Source organism: Anarhichas minor, unplaced genomic scaffold (assembly GCF_050575085.1).
Source record: "Anarhichas minor isolate MPS153535 unplaced genomic scaffold, ASM5057508v1 ptg000041l, whole genome shotgun sequence".
Lineage (NCBI taxonomy): Eukaryota > Metazoa > Chordata > Actinopteri > Perciformes > Anarhichadidae > Anarhichas > Anarhichas minor.
Genome location: NW_027466487.1, coordinates 6,871,809 through 6,893,420, shown reverse-complemented (window position 1 = coordinate 6,893,420; position 21,612 = coordinate 6,871,809). Strand labels below are relative to the sequence as shown.

The 21,612-nt window shown below is 41.1% G+C and overlaps 3 protein-coding genes across 3 annotated transcripts; 2 read left to right on the top strand and 1 right to left on the bottom strand.

Moving 5' to 3' along the window:
- Positions 1 to 1,293: 1,293 nt before the first annotated feature.
- On the bottom strand, positions 1,294 to 3,002 carry cxcr3.2 (chemokine (C-X-C motif) receptor 3, tandem duplicate 2). Its single transcript, XM_076109062.1, has 2 exons — positions 2,907 to 3,002; positions 1,294 to 2,502 (listed from the first exon to the last, which is right to left on the bottom strand). The coding sequence occupies exons 1-2, from the start codon at positions 2,940 to 2,942 to the stop codon at positions 1,408 to 1,410; spliced, it is 1,131 nt and encodes a 376-aa protein (XP_075965177.1). The 5' UTR covers positions 2,943 to 3,002; the 3' UTR covers positions 1,294 to 1,407.
- Positions 3,003 to 7,184: 4,182 nt separating this feature from the next.
- tlr21 (toll-like receptor 21) lies at positions 7,185 to 13,788 on the top strand. The gene is made up of 2 exons (XM_076109228.1): positions 7,185 to 7,245; positions 10,206 to 13,788. Exon 2 carries the CDS (start codon positions 10,344 to 10,346, stop codon positions 13,251 to 13,253), a length of 2,910 nt encoding a protein of 969 aa, XP_075965343.1. The 5' UTR covers positions 7,185 to 7,245; positions 10,206 to 10,343; the 3' UTR covers positions 13,254 to 13,788.
- Positions 13,789 to 18,088: 4,300 nt separating this feature from the next.
- Positions 18,089 to 21,223, top strand: pafah1b3 (platelet-activating factor acetylhydrolase, isoform Ib, gamma subunit). The gene is made up of 6 exons (XM_076109230.1): positions 18,089 to 18,136; positions 18,426 to 18,519; positions 18,845 to 18,934; positions 19,089 to 19,205; positions 19,372 to 19,494; positions 19,746 to 21,223. The coding sequence occupies exons 2-6, from the start codon at positions 18,439 to 18,441 to the stop codon at positions 20,004 to 20,006; spliced, it is 672 nt and encodes a 223-aa protein (XP_075965345.1). The 5' UTR covers positions 18,089 to 18,136; positions 18,426 to 18,438; the 3' UTR covers positions 20,007 to 21,223.
- The last annotated feature ends 389 nt before the right edge of the window (positions 21,224 to 21,612 follow it).

The following is a 21,612-nucleotide window of genomic DNA, read 5'->3' as shown; positions in this document are numbered from 1 at the left end:
AGATGAATAAAATCCGCAATAGGTCTTTTACATTTTTTTTTTTTACATCAGACTGTGACCGGGATGTTTTAGTGGGATCATGGTTTTACTCAAAAAAAAAAAAAAAAAATCAGACAGAAGGATGAAAACTAAAACATAACAGTGTTTGAGGTGCGCAACCAAAGTATTGCTGTGGAATAAAAGACATAATTTGATAGTTGCATGCTACTTTACTTAAGTAATTCCATTTTAAGCTACTTTAACTTTTGACATTTGTATTTTACATACAAATATTATATAAATTATTATTAAAAAATAAACTTATGAAATGCATTGACAAAGATTAAACTAGTGGTTTTGGACCGTTTTGACTTGTAAATGAACATTTGCAATCTCAAAAGTGACTATGGAGTAAAAAGCACAACTTTGGCCTGTAATGGAGAAGTGCAAAGTTGCATTGAATTAAAATACTCAAGTAAAGTACAAGTACCTCAGATTTCAGTGCACTTGGCAACTACATGCTGTGCTGGATAAAAGTTGGTCAATTAAACGTGCAGAGAGAGAACCTGAGATGTTGATACATATAAGAACAGGACACAATATTGTATTACAAAATATTTATTACAAAAATCTTGGCACATCACAAACATCAAGCAAGGTTTTCATGTAATATACAAAATTCAAAATGAGTTATACTGCTGAAGAGTTTTGAAGCACAGAGAGACCAGCTTTATATGGATCACGGAAAAAACAAAACAAATGAGAAATGGAAATTTCAACACAACCATTTTCACTATTTTATCATCTGAAACTTGTTTTTCTGTAAACAGAGTGTAGAATCTGATAAGAATATATACTGAGTGTAAGGATGTGAGATATGAGGCCACAGCTTCATCTCAACTGCTGAACAAGCTTTTCTAGGAGTATGAAGTAATCTAGACGTTTCACAAGATTGGATTTATGGACATACACAAAAAAAAAAATCCACAAGTGCTCACAAAAAAGTTAGATGACCGGGTCACTGTGTGAGATGTGGTGTCTCGTTTTAAACATGTTGGAAGCTGCACCACAAACTATCAGATATCAAAGCACCAGTGGAAGAAATCCTTCACTTTACCTGCTGAGAACATTTTAAAGTTGTAATTAAGCTAAACTTATATTACATATTTTAATCCTTTCTTTTTCTGAATTCACTCAAGTTCGCTTTCTATTTTTCTCTCACCCCCAACCCCCTCGTAAAACACACACGCACGCGCCCACACACACACACACGCGCCCACACACGCCCGCCCGCCCGCCCGCCCGCCCGCCCACCCACACACACACACACACACACACACACACACACACACACACACACACACACACACACACACACACACACACACACACACACACACACACACCTCGCTCTTCCTGTCTCTGGTTTCACACCATCACAGAGAAGGAGGTATTTTCGCTTTCTGCAGAGCTGAAGGATCCGGTGGTTTTCCTGAGCCTCCTCTCCCTCCACCCCTCCATCCCCAGCAAGCCTCTCTGTCCCAGCAGCTCCTTACACATTCTGACCAGCTCCCTCCTGAACTTCACCCCCACGAAGCCATACAGCAGAGGGTTCAAGGCGCAGTGCGACAGTCCCAAGCTTTCAGTGATCAGAGTCCCAATGTCCATCACATGGCCAAACTGGCAACCTCCAGCCACCACGCCCAGCTTGTGCAGACTATCTACCAGCTGGAAGCAGCTGTACGGCGCCCAGCAGACGACAAACACAGAAACTAAGGAGACAATGAGGCTGAGAGACTTGCGCTTCTGGCGACGAGTAGCGTTGCAAAGGGACCTGAAGATGCGGATGTAGCAGTAGAGCATGATCAGTAAGGGGAGCCCAAAACCCAGAAGCACACTGACCAGCTGCAGCCCCACCTGCCACTGGGTGGAGTTCTCAGTGAACCACAACTGGCACAGGAACGCCTTCTGATGGCCCACAGTGTACACCTCCTCTACCTGTTTGAAGGCCATGTCCACTCCACTCAGGCCCAGGCAGCACACCCAGATGATGGCGCACACAATTTGGGCTTGGCAGGTGTTGCGCTTCCAGCCAGAGCTGACAGCATGGACGATGGCCAGGTAGCGGTCAAAGCTGATGCAGGCCAGGAAAAGGATGCCGCTGTAGCGGTTCAAGGAGAAGAGGGCACCGGAGATCTTGCACACAGCCAAGCCGAACACCCACTGGTGAGCCCACTGCACTGCATACAGGGGCAGGGTGAAGGCCAGCAGGAGGTCAGAAATGGCCAGGTGAAGGAGGAAGGTGTCTGTCAGAGAGAAGGCGCAGGCTCCACTTCTCTGAGAGTTTCTGTAGCGTCGGATCACACAAAGCACCAGCACGTTGCCCACAAAAGCCAGGACGAACACCAGAGTGTATACAACAGGGGAGTACCTCTGTGCAAACCCGTAGCTGTCCTCCTGTAAGCATGGGACGGCATGCGACTTGCTTTCGTCAGGGGAATAGGTGTAATTGTAGTCATAGTCCTGTTGACAAGAGATGAAAAGACTTAACTCAATTTTTTGAAACAGATGGATTATAAAAGTGTTCTTCTCAGCATTTCACAAACTGTATAATCCAGAAACCCATCATTGTATATTTTCTTTTAATTTACTTGAGCCTCAGTGATGGCAGTTTTTGACACAAAGGTCATAATAAGATTCTAAAAATGTCAAAATAAAGTATTTTTCTCAATAAGGAACTTTAAAGATAGCTGTTTGTGGAAGATACTGTACAACATTTGACTAACCCATCTGAAAATATCTGTTGTAAGAATATGTTCTCTACGACGGGTTAAACCTGCTCATGTTATAGAATCTAAGGTGCAAACAGAGACTCAGTTCGTCCCCTGATGACCGATGATGCACAGATTTGAAAATGATCCACTCACCCAGTAATCTTCTGTGGTTGGATGAATATGATCCATTATTGTGGTAAACAAGGAGGCAGCAGAACACCTGAAACACTCCAACAGTCAAGAGAGCAAACTTACAATCACAACAGGGTATTCATCAGGATCAGAAAGAAGAAGTCGTAATTTCAGGAACTGAATCCTCACACATATAAGACAGATGCAAACATAGCTGTGATAGGAATAGAAAAGTGCCTAAGGGAAATTGTGACTGATGTACTCAATATGGAAAAATATTCTATTTTGTACTTAGTCTATACTGCAGATCCAATTTATGTTATTTTTTTGTACACAATTCTTACTAGTAAACAGTTTTCTCTGGGAATTTAACCCAAAGGGAGTAGAAACTGGTTTTACAAAACAAACCTTCACAAATGGAGAAGTGAAAGTGCTTAGTTGACAGGAATCTCTATTGTGTTCTTTTTATTCTGCTTGCTTTGAGGTATTAAGCATTACAGAATGTTTTCTAATAACTTGGTAAAGACTTAGTATTCTGTGATTGTCACGAATTTTACAAATCCATGAAAATGTCAAAAGGATACATTTTGGAAGAAAAAAAAATGTACTGAAAGCTAGTTTCTGATTTCGATTTTAGTGATTTTTAACTCCAGCACCTTTGCAAAGCAAATGAGTTACTTACCCCTCTGACGTCTTGTTAAGAAGACAGGATGCAAACAAAGGGGCTGATGGAGGACATCCTGGATACTATATATGTTTAGATACAATCAAAAAGAACACAACCGGAAATCAAGTAATTTGATCATCTAAGTGGTGAAGAATAACAGACTCTTAGAGAAAAACATGAACATGCTCATTAGCGATGCGTTGGACAAACTGATAACAAAATGGTATCTGCAAGAATGCACTACGCACTAAAAAGAAATACATTTAAATCTCTGTCATGCTCTGTAAAGCAACAAGTTAGCAAAAACTATCATGCGATAGCATTCTGACACCTTCCTGCAGATGCCTGATGTGAGCAAACACCTCCACTGAAACTACTGGTATTATCTGTCCACATGACAACTAGTTTTTTTTAACACATGCAGACTCAGCTCAGGACCACTCAAATGCTGATTGAGAGAAAAAATGTGGCGATGTGTCACAGAGCCCTTTGTTTTTTTTGCATAACTTCCACAAACTAGACCAGAGACAGACAGGATGGACAGAATGAGTAAAGTCCCCTTTCAGGACTGACTTTATGATTTCTTTTCAGAAACGTGAGGAACTGAACACTCTTGCGGTTGCTTCTGTCTCGACTAAGGGTCTTCTGGTAAATTAAATTATTGTGCAACATCACTGGTGTTTTGCTTCCTTCTGTCGACTTGTTTGTGTGATAAAAAGAGCAATACACACCACAGAAGTATAATGTTAAAGTTCGTTATATTTACAGTATGTAATCTGGTGAGCACATGGAGGAGTGTAAGTGGACCAGCTTTTTTTTTCTGTATTTCTAAAAATAGTATTACTAATTAAGTACCAAGATGATCAAGATACATATTAAACAGTGTAAAAAAAATCAGCTCTCTGGTGGACAAACTGTGTAATGACATTGTTTCTATCTTACCTCAAGCTTACTTTGACCTTACTTATCGGCAGACAAATACAACTATTTATTGACTTTGCCAATCTACCTGTCCAAATCTGAAAGTAACATTATATCTGTGGGACATTCACTTTCTCATAAGCTTGCAGGGGATGAGTCACAGAGGGTCATACTGATGTATTTATTAGTTCTGTCTTGTCTTGGCAGGCGTTTTTGTAATCAGATTATGGTTTATCTGTTGCTCAGATCTGGTAATACAAACTGCAATGGGATTCAAGGCCACACCTCTATGACCTACTTAGGGGGCTACTTGAGCTCAATGTGTCTGGTAGTTCATCGGTTAAATACAAAAAAAGTGAGATGCAAGAAAATGTAAAGCATACATTTTCTTGTATCTCACATTTAGGAAAGAACCATGATACAATCAAGTAATGATTGTGCATGTCATATTCTATTATCACGGTCTCTTCACACATCATTGAGCCCACTTACATTGGATATAACACAAAAAAATAAGCCATACAACAAGTGTTTGAATATTGCGTACAGGGTTAATATGTGTGGACATTGGTTTTACTTCCTCATTGTTTGGAGTCTCACAGACTCCAGTGTTTCATGAGAAAAACGTTTGTGAAAAAGTATTGAAACTCCTCCCTTTTCCACAAACTGGGACTGCAAATTGAAAGGTAACAAAATATAGAGCTACCATAAGAATGTATACAGTTGTTTGAGTGTACTAATGACCAGCATCGGTATACTACTATAGCATAGTGGTTCTTTTCATTCAATTCTGTAATGTATCACTGGGACTTCGTTGATCTTGGGCAGGCCAATATGGAAATGAGTAAACTTTTAATGTTTTAATCATACTATATGCTCATTGTTTTTGCATTACATCTTGTTTGTGTTTCATACTATTTGTAGTTTGTTAAATTTTAATTGTGTGTATCTGTTTATTTTGATTTCATTATTTGTGTTAGATATTGATTTGTTGGATTTGTTTTGTGTACATTTGCAACTGTATTATTTAAATATTTTGACAACCTGAATCTTGAAAACGTAACATATGTTGTATTGTCTCTGGTTACTTTGCATTTTGTTTTGAGTCAACTCAAGTTATGTTGTGGGATTTGTATTGAATCACTTTAATGTTGTTATTGTTTTACATTAACTCAATTGAGACTCTGTTATAATTATTACTGGGTCAACAGCTAAAGGGGATCCAAAGTGGATCCTTAGGACAACAGATTAAAATGAATAGTTGTTGTATTTTAACTAGTTAAGGAGCCTTTTGTGTTGTTAACCAGTGTTCTCTGCAGAGCCATGTGTACATCTGGACATACTATACAAATTCAATGTGTACCAATGTCAAAAGATGTATCGTCGTACAAGAGTACAAAGCCTATTTCAACTCTGCTTGAGGGTCCCAGCTCATTTTCTACTATTATTTTCCCATTACTAGAATTGGACCCACAGTGTGTGTACACACCACGCCTGCCATAAAGGTAAAACCTGGTTTATAAGTTGCTGAAATACAAATATGCACTATATGCCCACTTTCTTCTTCAATTACTGAGTGCTGATAAAAACCACGTCATGTGCAGTGCACCCTTTTGAAAGGTGATATGCCCCAGAACTAAACACCTGGGTTTTGTCTTTACAACATGACTGCACATGCCCAAATGGCCATTGTTTGCCATGTCATATCAGCACTGAAACTGGGCTCTGGGGCAAGAGTGATGTCAGACTGGGTATAAGAGTTGAGCCTTTGCCCTCCTGTTTATGGATTAAGCCCCGGACCGTCTACACCGCAAGACCACCGTTTCAGGGGCCATACATGAACCTCAGGAGGAGAGACCAGGTGAGATATGGAGCAATGTTTCCTCCAAACGTCCAATCCTTCTTCATGGAAGAGTCTTTCGGTTTTCATTCAAATTAACTGCACTGAACTGATTTTGCTTATTTAATGCCGCCCTCTTTGGTACTATTAATGAAATAACCTTAAATTGTCTCTGGTTGGAATGAAAACCTGCAGAAGCTTTGATGGCACAGGACTGGGCAGGGTATTTGTTTGGGGGAAACATTGCTGCAAATAGGGCTAGAAAATGTTACCAGATATGAAGTGAACTGGTATCTTTAATTTTTAATAGTTCCGTGACTTAGTATATCTGTTTTTAGATTTCAATATTCCTTCGCTTCGACTCACAGCAATGGCGTTCCAGTCAAATGTGATCAGCTCGCAGCCTCAGGTCTCCGTCACACAGGACACTGTGACGTCCGGATCATCAGATTGGAGTTCAAATGTGTGCGACTGCTGTGAAGACTGTGGCAAATTCAAGTGTTAATGTAAGTGTTAATGCGTGTGTGTGGAAGCAAGCAGAAACAAACTAACACGTGGCGACGGTGACTAAGTGGAGAGCTTCAATCCTTCAATCAGAGGATCGCCGGTTCGATCCCCGGCTCCGACTAGTCGCATGTCGATGTGTCCTTGAGCAAGACACTTAACCCTAAATTGCTCCCGTAGCTGTGCCTACGGTGTGATAGAACTGAATTGTAAGTCGCTTTGGATAAAAGCGTCTGCTGAATGTATATTCATTCAGTATACAGAATTTCAATAAAAAAAACCTCTTGGGATTACGATGTTGTGACTGAAAGGGAAAGAATGGGTTGCACCCATGTTCCTCTTTCTGATATAGTGTGTATCCAAGATGCCCAGGGTGCAGCACAAGCAGCTCTCGGAAGAGGCAAGGTGAACAACATTCACTTGAACAGGTGAGGCTGTCAAGGCAAAATAATGATATTCATTTTAACTTCAAATCTAGTAACATAGTTGGCAAAAACTGGCAAGTACTTTTCTTAACAGTGTGAAAGATTGTAACAGTTTGTGTGTTAGATTATAAGAGGGTGACTATCACTGTTATTTTCAGGGGATGTTTCTGGGACAACAGATGTTTAAGACTAAAAATACCTTCTTTAAAGTGGATATAAATGTACGTATAAATGTAGGACACATAATGGGAGGATGTTTATAACATAAAATGTACGAAGATTATTGACTAATGCTGCTGTTACTCATACAACGATTGACAAAACGTCGTAATAATTTAGTTGTCTGTCGTCTATTACTTTAAAAAGTATTCTTCAGGCCAAATTATTTGCCATTTAGCCAACAATGCCCAGTATCAGATCTGTTCTATAACAAAGTAGAAGAAATGTCAGGAGGTGCACGAGGAACACAACCACAGAGGAAAAAGGGATATGAAAACATCTTAAAAGAGGAACCCAGTTATCCTTGTACAAAGTTCGGATTTCTCGGCAATACAACAATGCCTCAGGTGGGCATTATTGGGTTCTGTGACAACAGGAACCTGGTGAAACCTTTAACCCACTTTTTAAATGTACTTTCTCGCTCTTTATACTCATTGCTATGCCACGTAACTTTCAATAATGCCCGCTCGATATACTACGTCACTTGCTCTGCACGACGGTCGCTGTAATACGTCAAGCGCGCTGCCCAAATGCAAAAACAATCCATGTAAAAGAAAGAAAAAACATTCCCATTCAACGTAATATCCGTGGTTTGCAGAAACATTCAATGCCAAAATTGTTTCCTGGTGACCGGACTGTGGGCTGAAGCTGCTGGGTAGGATTGAGCCAAACATTCTGAGGTCTGAGGTGTGCCGTGTATGGAGAAAGCTGCTTTCAAACTGTGTATCACAACAGAGGCTTTGGTGCTGTATAGCTTGTCAAACTTGAAAAACCTGTTGATAGTCTACTGCGACTTTATGTGCGCAGATCAATCGCGACTGTTTGCCATGGACTGTCTAGGATCTTGTGGACTATCATAGGCTCCTTCGTGTTGAAAGGTCGATCTTCGCAAACAGATGAGGCAAACACTTTTCCAACCATCTCCTCAATCAGCTCGGGCTAAAAAAGGATGTCACAGACCCTCTGTTTGCACCAGTCTATGTGACCTGCTTGCAGTGAGGTAGGGATGATGATTTTCTCCCCCTTGAATATGGTCTGTGAAAGTCTTAATGGTTCCAGTATTCTGCTAGGCTCTGAGGGCACGGTCTTCCCTCCTCAGGAGACCCTTCCTCGATTGTCTTCCTCAGTAGCATTTCCCTTTTAGTCTCTGCTCTGGTGTATGTTGGTCATAACGCAAATAGGGAAATTCAATGACGTTAACGAGCACTTCTTTCGTCAGCAGTTTTCTTTTTGTAAATTTCCATCAGAAGCCCGTGGGAAATGATCTCTGAAAGAAATCTAGGGTCAGTAGCAAATACTGACCCTTCAAGATCCCCAGTCTTTGCAAAATCTTATAGACTTTGACTAAAAACTCAGTGACTTATGACACATTGTCTTTAGATATGAAAGGGTGTCAGTCTTTTCAAAGTCCTCTAGTGTATGGTAGGCATTAGTGTCACTGAGAGGTAAGCTGCTATATACTGTATGTACCCGTGTCCATGCCTTCTCTGAGGCTGTTGCTCTGGCTTATTTGACTTTACTGTCTGTTAGTGATTTAGATGCATAGCCGATGAGGATGCCCTAGTGCACTAGGACTGAGTCCTTCGTTCAGAGGATTTTGAAGGATGTATGAGTGTAAAACAACCATAATCCTATGCACACCATGCATTTCCTGTCAACCAATTTTTAAACAGGGGAAACATGCTGGTAAACTTTTCAGTTATTTCATCTTAGCAGTCCACCAAAATCTGTTTCTTAGACAAGATATTGAAATCCAGTTGTTGAATCTTCACTCATATCAGAATCTATATCAGTGAAGTCAAGGCTTCATTTAAAAGTGTGTTTCAACTTTCGTTGCGCAACGAAAAGCTAGTTCAGAGATAAACTCGTTCAGCGACAGAGTGTTGAGCGAGCTATTAATAGCACGGAGTCCAGTAAACTGCAGAGAGCGACAACTGGGGTAAAGCCATCATCTTTTCACATCTAGCTCTGTGAATAAAGACATTATTTTGACCAAACCAGAGTTGATTATTGTTGGAAGTGGAAAGACTAGGCCAACCAAGACAGATGTGATGAGTTTTCATTATAAAGTTTGTTTAACATTCGCCGAGGTAAAGTTGCGGTGTTTTTTTTAAATGGAATCTGGCAGCTTTAAGGAGAGCATATTAATTGTATGTTTTCTACGTTCATAAATCATAACAATCGCCTACATGTTTTGAATCTGTGTACATTGTTTTGAGAAAGGCAAAATCAATACTCCTACTAGAAATTGAAACGTACTGAATTATTCTAAATAGAGTCAAATATAAACACGCAAACCGGCACACTCGTCAGACCCATCCTGAAGCATCCTTGACTTTGAGAAACTCCCTCTTGTTTTGAACAATATGGGTATATTACTCCAGGCAATGTACTATAGCTCAAAGAACATATTTAACATACCAGTGACACACAGGTTGGCTGTATTGCAAGAAGACACACCCACTGAGATTGCACCGAAAATCTCTATCCGCATATGGACCAATCACAATCAAGCATTGTTAAGCATCCAAAAAGGACATTTGTTATCTCATAGTTCTAATATTGCTGGTAAACAAGTCTTACCAATGTGAATTTTACAACATGTACAGTATGAATGGTGATTTAAATCTAAGGATTGTGGTAGCAGCTCTGTATTAAGATTGGTCTGCTTAGAAAGAAACGTGGTTTGAAAGTGCAAGTGACCGAACATGACGAGTGATATCAATTCTGCTCTCTTTCCTCAGATTCCTGCACCTGTTCACTGGATTAACAAGAGGCCTTATTCACAGACATTTGCCACATCATACTCAAACAAACCAACAAAGGAACTGATTAATAAAGTAATTCAGAACTACTATCTCTCTGATCTGAAACAAGACAAAATGGCAAGTGTAACTTATCAGCTGTTGTCAGTGACAGTTGTCCTTGGCGCTGTTCAACTCATCAGTGGTTACAGCTTCAAGAACTGCATTGAAGACCCATACTCAAATCAACAAAGTTTCAACTGCATCCGTCGCAAGGAAAAGAACATGCCTGCTATTATCAAGGACCTGCCGCCATCTGCCGTCAATCTCACCATCTCCATTAATCCTATTTGGCACATTCCCAACAGGAGCTTTGTTCGTCTACCAAACCTTCAAGACCTCAGAATAGATCAAAATCACTTGAGGCGCATCGATGAATTTGCTTTTCAAGACTTGCATCAACTTAAATCTCTCAATTTGTCCTGTAACAACATATCGGAGCTCAACCCTTCTGTGTTTAAGGACCTACGCAGCCTCACCTTTCTCTCACTGACAAACAACACTTTGAAGCGGCTCCCCGAGGGGATTTTCTCCCCTCTTCTCAATCTGACCACTTTAATCATGAGACAAAATTTTCTGTCAAATTTTTCAGCGATTGCCGAGTCTGTGTCACATCTAAGAAATCTGAGCGTACTAGATCTTTGCTTTAACAACTTGACCTCTCTCAGCCATTCAAATTTTTCACTACCAAAATCCCTCACTACCTTATACATATGTAGAAATAATCTGCTTAAATTAGGGTGTAAGGATTCGTTTCTCGGGTTCATCCACCTGCTGGATTTGTCATACAATTCCAGGCTCCAATCGATGGCTTTTCAAGGACTCGATCTGAAGCATATAAACTATCTGCGTTTGCGTTCAACAAGTGTGAAGGTAGTGGAGCTCTTAAACATCAGCAATGTCAATGCAGGTCACGTGGATTTCTCCGGCACAGGTCTAAACAATGACACCCTGCTCATGGAGCTATGCAGATTGTTAAGTATAAAAGTGAAAAGGATTACAAATTTAGGCCTGGGTGGTAATGGGATTGAGAATCTAACAAATGACACACTGCACTATTGTCCTAACATCACAGGGACTTTGGATCTATCCCGCAACGACCTGAAAAGCACAGGTTGTCTGGAGTTCCTCAATAAACAGGAATATATAAAGAGTATCAATGTAGAGCATAACCATCTCACCTCCCTCCAATCCTGTAAAACACAAAACACAGTACTTTTGAATAATCTGGAGGAGCTGAGCTATCGTTACAACCGCATCCTCTCAGTCGGTGCTTGTGCTTTCAATTATGCACCAAATGTCACGACGCTGAAGCTTAACATAAACACAATTGCCTATCTTGATATTAACGCTCTCAAAGGGCTAACAAGGCTTGAGACACTACGTTTGGACAATAACCTTTTAACGGATTTGTTCAGTTTCACCTTTAACGATAATCACAACCTAAAAATCCTTAACCTCCGCAACAATCGCATATCTGTCATTTTTAATGGGACCTTTCGCAGTCTGAGCAATCTGACTACACTGGACCTCGGAGGTAATAAGATCACTTATTTTCAGCCATCTGGCCTTGAGGGACTAAAAAGTCTGTCCAAATTCTATCTAGATGGAAACAACCTGAAACAGATCGACAGTTCCCTCTATCGTGTATTTCAAGACACACTAACAGTGCTGGATTTACAAAGTAATCAGATTCGCTTCCTCAATGACGAGATCAGTTCACCCTTCATAAACCTCAGCAGACTCAGTGATCTGAAGCTGGATGGCCAGCGGCCGTTTGGCCTCACTGTTTTACCCAGCACTTTTCTCCGTGGCCTCCACTCACTGAAATCTCTGTATCTCACCAACAATAACATCTATCATCTCGCACCTGATGCCTTCGATGATCTGACAGGCTTACACTTCATCACATTGGATAACTGCTGTGTTGGGGTGACAAACCTACAACCAGGAATCTTTAAAAATCTGAGAAATCTGACCAAATTGATTGTAGAAAATATGGGCATTCAGAACTTCTCAAAGGAGGTTTTTGGGAATCTCACAAAGTTACACACACTGCAGCTCAACCGTAATGTTATGCAGAGCATTCCTGTTGATGCACTACAAAGTTTACCAAACCTCCACTACCTTGACATACGTAATACTCCTTTAAGCTGCACCTGCGAGAACAACATACTGCAAAACTGGACAGTAAAAAACCCACATGTCCAGGTGGTCTATCTCTACAATCTGCCGTGCCCAAACGATGCAAAACTCAAATTCTACAACTTTGACACCAAAGTTTGTTACATAGATCTCGGAGAGTACCTATTCTTAAGCACAGCAGGTGTGATCTTTCTGTTCACAGTAACTCCTTTACTTTATGTCAAACTCTACTGGAAAATGAAGTACGGCTACTATGTGTTCCGTTCCTGGTTTAGTGAGCAGTGGCGCATACTCAGTGAAAAGGACGAGAATTGCAAATATGATGCATTCATTTCCTACAATTCCTCCGATGAACAATGGGTCATGGAGCAGTTAATGCCCAACCTGGAGGGAAATGGATCGTCTTTTAAACTTTGCCTACATCACAGGGACTTTGAGCTGGGCCGTGACATTGTGGACAACATCGTCTCTGCTGTGTATAGCAGCCGGAAGACTATTTGTGTGGTGAGCAGGAACTTCCTAAGAAGTGAGTGGTGCTCTCTGGAAATCCAACTGGCCAGCTACCGACTCTTTGATGAGCACCGGGACGTTCTCCTGCTCGTGTTTCTGGAGGAAATCTCTCAGAGGCAGGTGTCGTCCTATCACCGCATGAGGAAAGTCATGTTAAAAAAGACGTATCTGCAGTGGCCTGGCTCAGACTGCACTAACCCCACACAGGCCCAAGAGCTGTTCTGGAATCAGCTACGTCGGGCAGTGAGAAGCGGGAGCAGACTAGAGACAGAAGAAGAAACCGGAAACTTTGAGACTCACACATCGGATGAAAACGGTTACTTGCTACCTTAAAAAGATTTGGCAATTTCATTTGTGATTGTCGAGATAAAACTGTCGGTACGTTAAATGAATAATCTCATGTTCTGCTGCTGGGAGAGGGTCATTTAATGTGGTGCAATTGTGATGAACTGTGAGACCAATAATAATTTATACAAGCATGAATCAGAAATGTTATTTAAAAATCTTATGCTCAGTTTGATTTTGCACATCTTTTATATTATTGCAGAAATTGTACAAATGTGTTTAATTGCATTTAAATGTGGCCCACATACACAACATCAAATAGCTTCACAATAGCACATTCTTGGTTAAAATTATTGGTCTGTAAAGAAATTCCCATTATAACGCTTGTGTTAAAGAAGATATGTGTACAGTTGTGCATATTAAAAAAATGTTCCAATGATGCAAACAATACATACTCATGGGTTTCTATATCTCCGCTGCACTTAGGACAAAAGAAAAAGAGGTAACTCTTGAGATTCCAGCTATTACTGTTACATTTAATATTGTGTTTTTAGTCAAATATGAGCACACAACATATCATTTCGCTGACTGTGAACAAAAATCTTGATGTATGAATTAAGACAGCATTGTATTTTTTAATTAATTAATGTTCACAAGCATGTTTCTATGCAGCGCTTCACAACACATTAGTACAGTCTCATAGGAGGGAAGGACCAGTGTTCAGGGCTCGGGAAAGAAGAAAGGAGGGCTGCCGGGTCTCTATCGAGGGCGTGAGATGGTGGGTAATGGGTCATGTCAGTGTGGTGGGACCTGAGGGGCGGGTGAGTTGAGGGATGACTGAACTGGCTCAAAGGTTGCAAGCTCTGCAGAGGATGGTGAATTTGAGCAGAGAAGGAGGGAGCAAAAGAGTATCTGTCAGTTTCAAATGGGTCTTTCTCGTGGGGGAAGTGCATAGGCTCTGCTGAACGTCTCTCTGGCAGCTGTGTTTGAGAAGGAAAGAAAGGCGGGATGTTGCTGCTGCTGTATTGAGACCTACTGCTCCTCTCTGGAACTGCTCTGGTGTGATTCAAAAAGCTGTTTTCAAAGGGATCAAACATAACGGCCTTGTTGTTCTTTGGCTTGTTGAAGCCGTCTTCCCAGTGCTGAGATACTGAGGCCTTTTCTTCCCAGCAGGAGGTGGGAGAGAACAAATGATCACTGGTTGTACGTCCAGAGGGCTCAAACTCCATGCAGAACTGAGGAGTGCAAGGACTGAGGATATCATCCAACAGGCTGACAGAGGTTTCCACCGGGCTTGTGAACCAAGCAGCAGTCTTTACATGAAAACCAGAAAACATTTTATATCCAGAGTTATGAAATAAATTATCTGTGGATTACTAATGGAAGGGTAACAGCTGGACCATAAACTAAGATCTTACCTGCTCCAGGTTTTGGCGTGGCTGTGGCCTGGACTTCTGGTTAAAAGGTCTACTTTCCATCATTTTGAAAGATGTGGTTTTCTGGTTGTCATAACACGGCTGACTCGCAGTGTCAGCTTGAAATGCTATTGCACCAAAAAAAAAAAAAAAGGAGACAGCTGAAAAACTGCAGAGCATGCAATACACTCCTGCTATTGTGAATGATTGACAGTGATACATTTATGTTATTGGGTTTGTAATGCTCCAACAAAGGCAAAGAAGAAGAAGACCGAAAAGCTAGTGAACACAGATGGAAACGATGAACGGTTTAAAAACTGATTTGCAAATGTTTTACACAGAAAAAATGCATTTGTCAGGCCTTAAAGATACACTCAATGTGAATAACACTGAATGTAAACATAACTTATTTTCGGGTAATAAACAGTGTTATCAATATTGAGGTAAAGTTGTTATTAATACCAATACTAAAGAAGCCAAAAACACAGTAAAAAGTTTACATTTTTAACATCAATAATGTTGGTAAAATGTGTTATTACTATGAGAACCTAATTACCATATCTCAATTATGATAAAACATACAGTGACATTGAGTTATCACTTAAAAACAACCCTAATGTTTAACAAATCACTGTTTTTTATGTTTATAATGAGAATCAGAGTTGTCTAGTATTTCAGTGCCTACCTGGAGGCAACAGCTCATCCATCATAGTCGGCTCCCGATCCTGGACTTTCTTTGTTGGATCGACACCATAGCTGAGGCCTCGCTGCACCTCAAGGAGGTTCTCCTGAAGCCGGGGTCCGTGCCTCTCCCGTAGAGCTTTCAACAGCACCTCCCTGCTCTCTGCCACCAGGCTTCTTCTCCTCAGAAGTGGGAACTGCAGACAGTCACACAAACCTGCTGCCACTGAACTAACGGACTTAGAAGTGCAGCGAGCGTCTCGTCTCCGGCGCTGGATGTCAAAGCTGTCGACAGTGTCTGAGCTGGAGAGCTGAACTGGGCTTGGGCTGAGACCATGAGCTGGTGTTTGGTGGACCGGAGACTCCTGGTTCTTTGGGGTGTGCTCCACAGTAGAATTCATGTGTCCCTTTGCCTTCCTGTTTAATGTCTTCACACTTTCTTTGACAACAGTGGGAGTCAGCTGGGACTCTTTGCTCTTTTCAGACATGAGAGGGTTTGTCTTCTTGCTCTTGATTATCACTACATCCAATGAGCTGTGTTTAGATGAGGAGACGCTTTTAAAACTTTCAGATGCAACATCGAGCTTCTTCTGCGGCCTCTGCCCCGGTGTAAGATCTGATCCCTGACTGATTTTCTCCTCTTTCTTCCGGCAATCATTATGGGCTGTTTTTTCTTTAAATGGCAGAACCTTATCAGTATCAGCACCCAATAAATCATGAGCGACGAACGGAGAAGGAACGTGAGATGTTGAAGATGGATGTGAAGTAGAATTGTTCTTTTCTTGTCCTTGCCGTCCACTTTTCCCCAGTTTCCTCTGCTCACCTAACAAGCGCTCTATGTCGATAGACTTCACCTCGTGGTTGAACAGGCCATGGTGTCCTATCAGGCGACTGTCCGTGATTATACTCGGCTCTTGTGCCGCAGGAATGACATTTGGAAACGGTGCATTTCTCCCTGAAGCACAATGACAGCTACTATGACAGCAGTTCTGGAAATACGCCATGTCTTCACTCCTTTGGCGACGACAGTGATGATGGTGATGTGCTTTGGACTTGGAGGCTTCTTTCCCGCCAGCTCTCATCTGACTCCTCTCCTTGCGGCTTCTCAGTCGTTTCATTCTGTCATTTGTTGAAAACATTTAGGATCTTTTCTTTGTCGGATACAGCCCTGCCACACCCGTGGCTCATGCTGCACCGGATTCTGAAATGTTTAAGTCTGTAATAAATAGAGAACAAAACAGCTGGGCAACTTTTTCATCGACAGTGGTTGAATACAAATGTTGAGCCTTGTGTGGACCGTGACATTTGGATGCTGAGGGAATTACCCACAAATCATTGCAATGTGACGTTAAACACGGGGTAACCAGTGGACGCATAGAAACGTAAAAAAAAAAAGGTAAACAAAGAGGACGGCTCACGTGTGTTCAGCCTGGAGTATTACATTTACACAGAAACATTAAGGGTTAAAGATGGAACAAAAATAAACTTGAAATCAGAGGATATTTATACATTTATTCATCAAATATTTAATTTCGTCATTGAAGCTGTTTTGACAAAAACGAGTAAATAGATTTGATGAAATTACTTCTCATCTTGTGAGGAAAGAGCCTGGAAGACGTTCAAATCAGGGAGTACAAAGTATAAAATAAATACCCACAGTTGCACATCATATTTTTTGTCATTTTCCTGGTAACGTGACATGTTGCAGCAAAGTGCTGTCCCATTCCCATTTACACCATTTCAAGCCCTCACAGTCTCTCACACTCAACCACTTACCAGGTGACGTCAGTAAGCCCTTGAGGGTTCAGGGTTTGAGGCTTTAGGGAGGACATTGGGATTGGGATTGGGCCTAGGTCTAGGTCTGGGCTGATCTGTCCCCTCTCCACTGAGCACATAAGTAATTGACTTCCCATGATGGACAGAGCTGATATCAGAGTGGCTCCACAAAATATTCAAATTGGCTCGCAAAAGTCTTTCATGGATGGAAACTTTAAATAAATAACCAGGGAAACTGTCTTTAAGTTGCAGTGGATGTAAATAGTGAAAGCCACTATTTCCAACACATATATTACATGTGTACCGTATCAAATTAAATATTCATACTGTCACAAAAAAAAGAAGATATCCACTAAATAAATATTGCACATTTTGACTAAAGGCCAACAAAACGTTTGAATCTTGTCTATTATTCTCACTTAGTCAGATATCAAGAACAAGTCAGTTAATGTAGCCTAGCTGTTAGCTTCACTAGCTCGTTATGTGGTTAGTGAACAGGTGATAATAACGTCAATCACCAGGTGCTCTTTTAAGTGCAGCACAGGTGTATGACTTATTTAGCTGTAGCTGATAAGAAACACAGCACTAACCTTAACTTTAAGTACATGTCATGCGAGACAAACAGTACATCTGTCAAGAAACATTTTTTTACACAAACCTAAAATCGTTAATTAACAGCGCTACTTACCGAGACTCGTTCTTTTCCACTTGTAAATCTGTCGTTGCTCAGCAACATGTCGTAGTAGATGCGTTTCTTTGCGCAGCAGCAACTCCCGCGAACACTAACGAGCTGGGCGAGTCCACGTTCATAGACGAGTAGGTAAAACCGTCTCATCTTTTATATTCTCTTTCACTTGAACAATGTTTGATTTGTCATTTATTTGTAAGGTATGTTCTGTAATCCGACGTTAAGCATATATTACTAATTAAGTATCGCACAATTCTAAAATACACGTAAACATACATGTTGTTGCCCATGGACAACAATGGTATTGCCAACTATAGTGAAAATGTACTTCCTGAAACTGAATTGGGAGATGACGATTTTTTGATTTCATGGTAACCTATGTCCATTAATATCTCTAAATGTAGCCGCTATACACAGCTCGTTCTTTCCCCTTTCACATAATTTAACGTTAATAACAATCTGCGTTCCTTGTGTGTCCGGTATCTCTGTTAAACTAGCTATACATCTATCTTGTGTTTCAGCATGTAGGCTAGCTACTGAGGCTAATTCTACCAACCTCCTTACATTTAGCTAGCAGTTACAGCTATATCTGTGGATTATCGGTTTGTTTCCCTTGTAAAACAGTGCCAACAACCCTCCGTGATTGCTTTCCCAACACAGATAGAGCCAAGTCATGAGTGCTGAAGACCCGAACCCAGCCGCCACACCCACTCCCTGTGTAGACACCCAGGGAGATGGACGATGGATGTCTCTGGTGTGTGAAACAATATTGCTCTTGGGTTTTCTTGTTACTCTGGGTTTTACATAGCTACAGAATAACAGCCAGGTTTTCCCAGTCTGCATTGTCTTTAATGTTCAGTGTAGACAGTTGACAAAAAAGGCTTTTTATAGTTTTTCATTAGATTGGCATGGGGATATTAGATCCACTGATGAAATCTACTTTCTTGTATTCAAGCTAATGTTTCCAATTTCAATATCTGAATCACAACATGTGCAAGAGGCTATTTTGTATGTCTGAATTTCTCATGTAGTTGATTTCTAAGTCTGTATATTTGTCTTTTCCTTTTTCCATTTTGTAGCACAACCGCTTCGTGTCTGACAGCAAAGACAAAGAACCCGATGTCCTGTTTGTCGGGGACTCTCTTGTTCAGCTCATGCACCAGTTTGGGGTAAAGCATAAATCACACACTTGACCGTGTCTGGTTCTGTATACAGAGTTTTGATAGTGTGTCTTGTTCTCATCATCTATCATCTATGCACGCTTTCAAATAGTGTGAATTTTGGTTTTCAACACGTGGACGCTTTGTTGTGGTTTGTCTACAGATATGGCGGCAGCTGTTCTCCCCCCTCCATGCCCTCAATTTTGGGGTGGGTGGTGATGCAACACAACATGTGCTGTGGAGACTGAGCAACGGCGAGCTGGATAACATCAGCCCAAAGGTGCATATCACTGCCAAATATAATAGAACACGATTGTGCTTGATTACTCCCACAGTAGACTCATTGTGCTTATATTTATGATAAAAATCTAAATTCCAAGTGTACTGACCCTAAACTATTCATGACATGTGCTCAGTCATGCATTCCCTTCTCCTTTGTGTTATAGGTTGTGGTGCTGTGGGTAGGAACTAACAATCATGGTCAGACTGCTGAACAGATCTGTGAAGGCATCATGGCTATTGTCCAAGTCATCAAGAACAAGCTCCCACATGCCCGGACACTTGCACTTGTAGGTCTTTTTTTTTCTGATTCATTCCTTAAAGGAAGTGTTTATCTACTCACCTGTGTGGGCGTTAAAAATGACAAATGAAGTTCATACAACCATCAGACTGCACAGTGATGCTTTCCCTTTTAGTTCCATCTCAGCTTTGTGGGATTAGGTAAACAATAGACTATTGGGCTGTTTGTTAACATTTAAAAAGCTGAAATGGAGCTACATGTCAACATACAAACAATAACACCCATCCATCTGTGTTCCAGGGTGTATTGCCCAGAGGTAAATCGCCAAATCCTCTGCGGGAGCGAAATGCCAAGGTGAACGAGCTGGTCCAGGAGGCTGTATTGTCACTCCCCCACGCCTCTTTCCTCAACGTGGACCCAGGCTTCGTCCACTCCAATGGTAGCATCTCCCATCATGACATGTACGATTACCTTCACCTGACCCCTCAGGGCTACCAGGCTGTGTGCGAACCCCTGCACGCCCATCTCAAGTCCATGCTGGACAAGCCTGCAGAGAACTGAGCAACAAGGGCACAAAAATTCACACTACCACAGTGGTCCTCATCCCTGTTCCCAGAGAACATCACAATCAGCTTATTAACACTTGTATGATGGATCAAATCAGTTACTTGGGGCTAAGAGCTGCACAAATTATTAGTGTAAGTCCTCTTCATGGCCAGGGTTGATGACCACTGTTACTGATAATGGGACCATAAAGGTTATTTTTGTGTTTATGTTGCAGTCAAAAAATCAAATGTGCTATGGTATAGAGAGACAAAGTCTTACCTCAATTCCCCGTTATCCTCTGTTCCACTAGCTTTTGGTTTTCAACGTGTTTTTCCATTTGAAGGGTTATTTCAGTCCTCTGCTGATGAATATGATGAGGGGAACTCCCTGTCTGTCATCCATGTGGGTCAGAGCCAGACAGTGAAATGACACTGGATGTCAGCTATACAGCGTCTGTAGGTCAAAACTTAAGTTGCTGCACTTGATTAAAAACGTTATTTATAACTGTGCCCCAGATCTCGTCCTTTTGCCTACAGCCCTCAAGAGACTATAAAAGCCCAATTTACCTCAGAATACAGACAGAGATCTGCCTTTTCAGGAGGAAAAAAAAAACTTCTATGACAAAATGCATTGTCTGCCTGAGGCTACTGGAACAGGAATGAGTTGGAAAAGGTTGTGAGACTTTGGCTCTTTAGGTGCTAGGTTATGTCTGGTTAAAAAAAAAAATGAGATACAAGAACTGCCCTTACCAGAACATTGCTGTAATTCATCATTTTGGTTTCACTAAGTTACATTTATTTGGCAATGGCTTTATTTACTCTTGTGATGTCTGGTGTCTTTTGTATATGTTAATTTGAATGACCAAATGTTTTTTTTGATTGACCATTACTGTTTACTTGCCTTTTATCATGTCACATGTCTCATTATTGTCCTTGTACCTTTTTTGCTCCATGTATTGTAACAGCAACAGATTTTGACGCGAGAGGCTGCGTTGCAAACATAGATGTATTTGAGTAGCTTGTGAAGTTGTATAGATATATCTAAAGTTGCTTGTGCTTCAAGTTTAATCTCATCTGCAACGTAATGGCCAATCAGACCATTTCCAAAGGCTTTACTTCACACTAAAATGCTTCTGAGCCTCCTATAGAAGGATTGTGCAACAGAACTTGAATTATGCTTCAGGATGGCTGATTGTGTAAGAGATGGAAGAATGCATTAAATATGAAAACGTGTTTTAGTGTCCCTTTGATTGATTGATCAGATATGCATGCTGATACTAAGTAAGATAAATTGATGCATTGTCACTCATGCGGTGCTACATTTTTTATGCCTCAAAACTGAACAAGGAGGTTCATCATGAGGACACATACACAGATTAGGTCCACAAGATTGAGATTGCTTTTGGTTTCGGTCCCAGACATGCTTGTGAGCGGAGAGCTGCATTTCTGTCACTTTAGGAGGGTGAACAAGTCTCGCTTTGCCCATAACTGGCATCCAACAGTCGTTACACATAATACAATAGCGTATACTTACAATTCTGGCAGTCTAGATTATAGCAAGCATGACGGCAAATGTGATAACAGACGACTTTGACACATCCTTTTGATTGATTGTGGGCCAA

What these genes read in the sequence shown, in the direction of transcription:
- cxcr3.2 (XM_076109062.1), bottom strand. Translation starts at nt 2,942, where the DNA reads ATGGATCATATTCATCCAACCACAGAAGATTACTGG. An exon ending in CAACCACAGAAGATTACTGG is followed by an intron (nt 2,503 to 2,906) that starts GTGAGTGGATCA and finishes TCTTGTCAACAG; the next exon opens with GACTATGACTACAATTACAC.
- tlr21 (XM_076109228.1), top strand. Translation starts at nt 10,344, where the DNA reads ATGGCAAGTGTAACTTATCAGCTGTTGTCAGTGACAGTTGTCCTTGGC.
- pafah1b3 (XM_076109230.1), top strand. Translation starts at nt 18,439, where the DNA reads ATGAGTGCTGAAGACCCGAACCCAGCCGCCACACCCACTCCCTGTGTA. An exon ending in AGCTCATGCACCAGTTTGGG is followed by an intron (nt 18,935 to 19,088) that starts GTAAAGCATAAA and finishes GTTTGTCTACAG; the next exon opens with ATATGGCGGCAGCTGTTCTC. An exon ending in ATGCCCGGACACTTGCACTT is followed by an intron (nt 19,495 to 19,745) that starts GTAGGTCTTTTT and finishes TCTGTGTTCCAG; the next exon opens with GGTGTATTGCCCAGAGGTAA.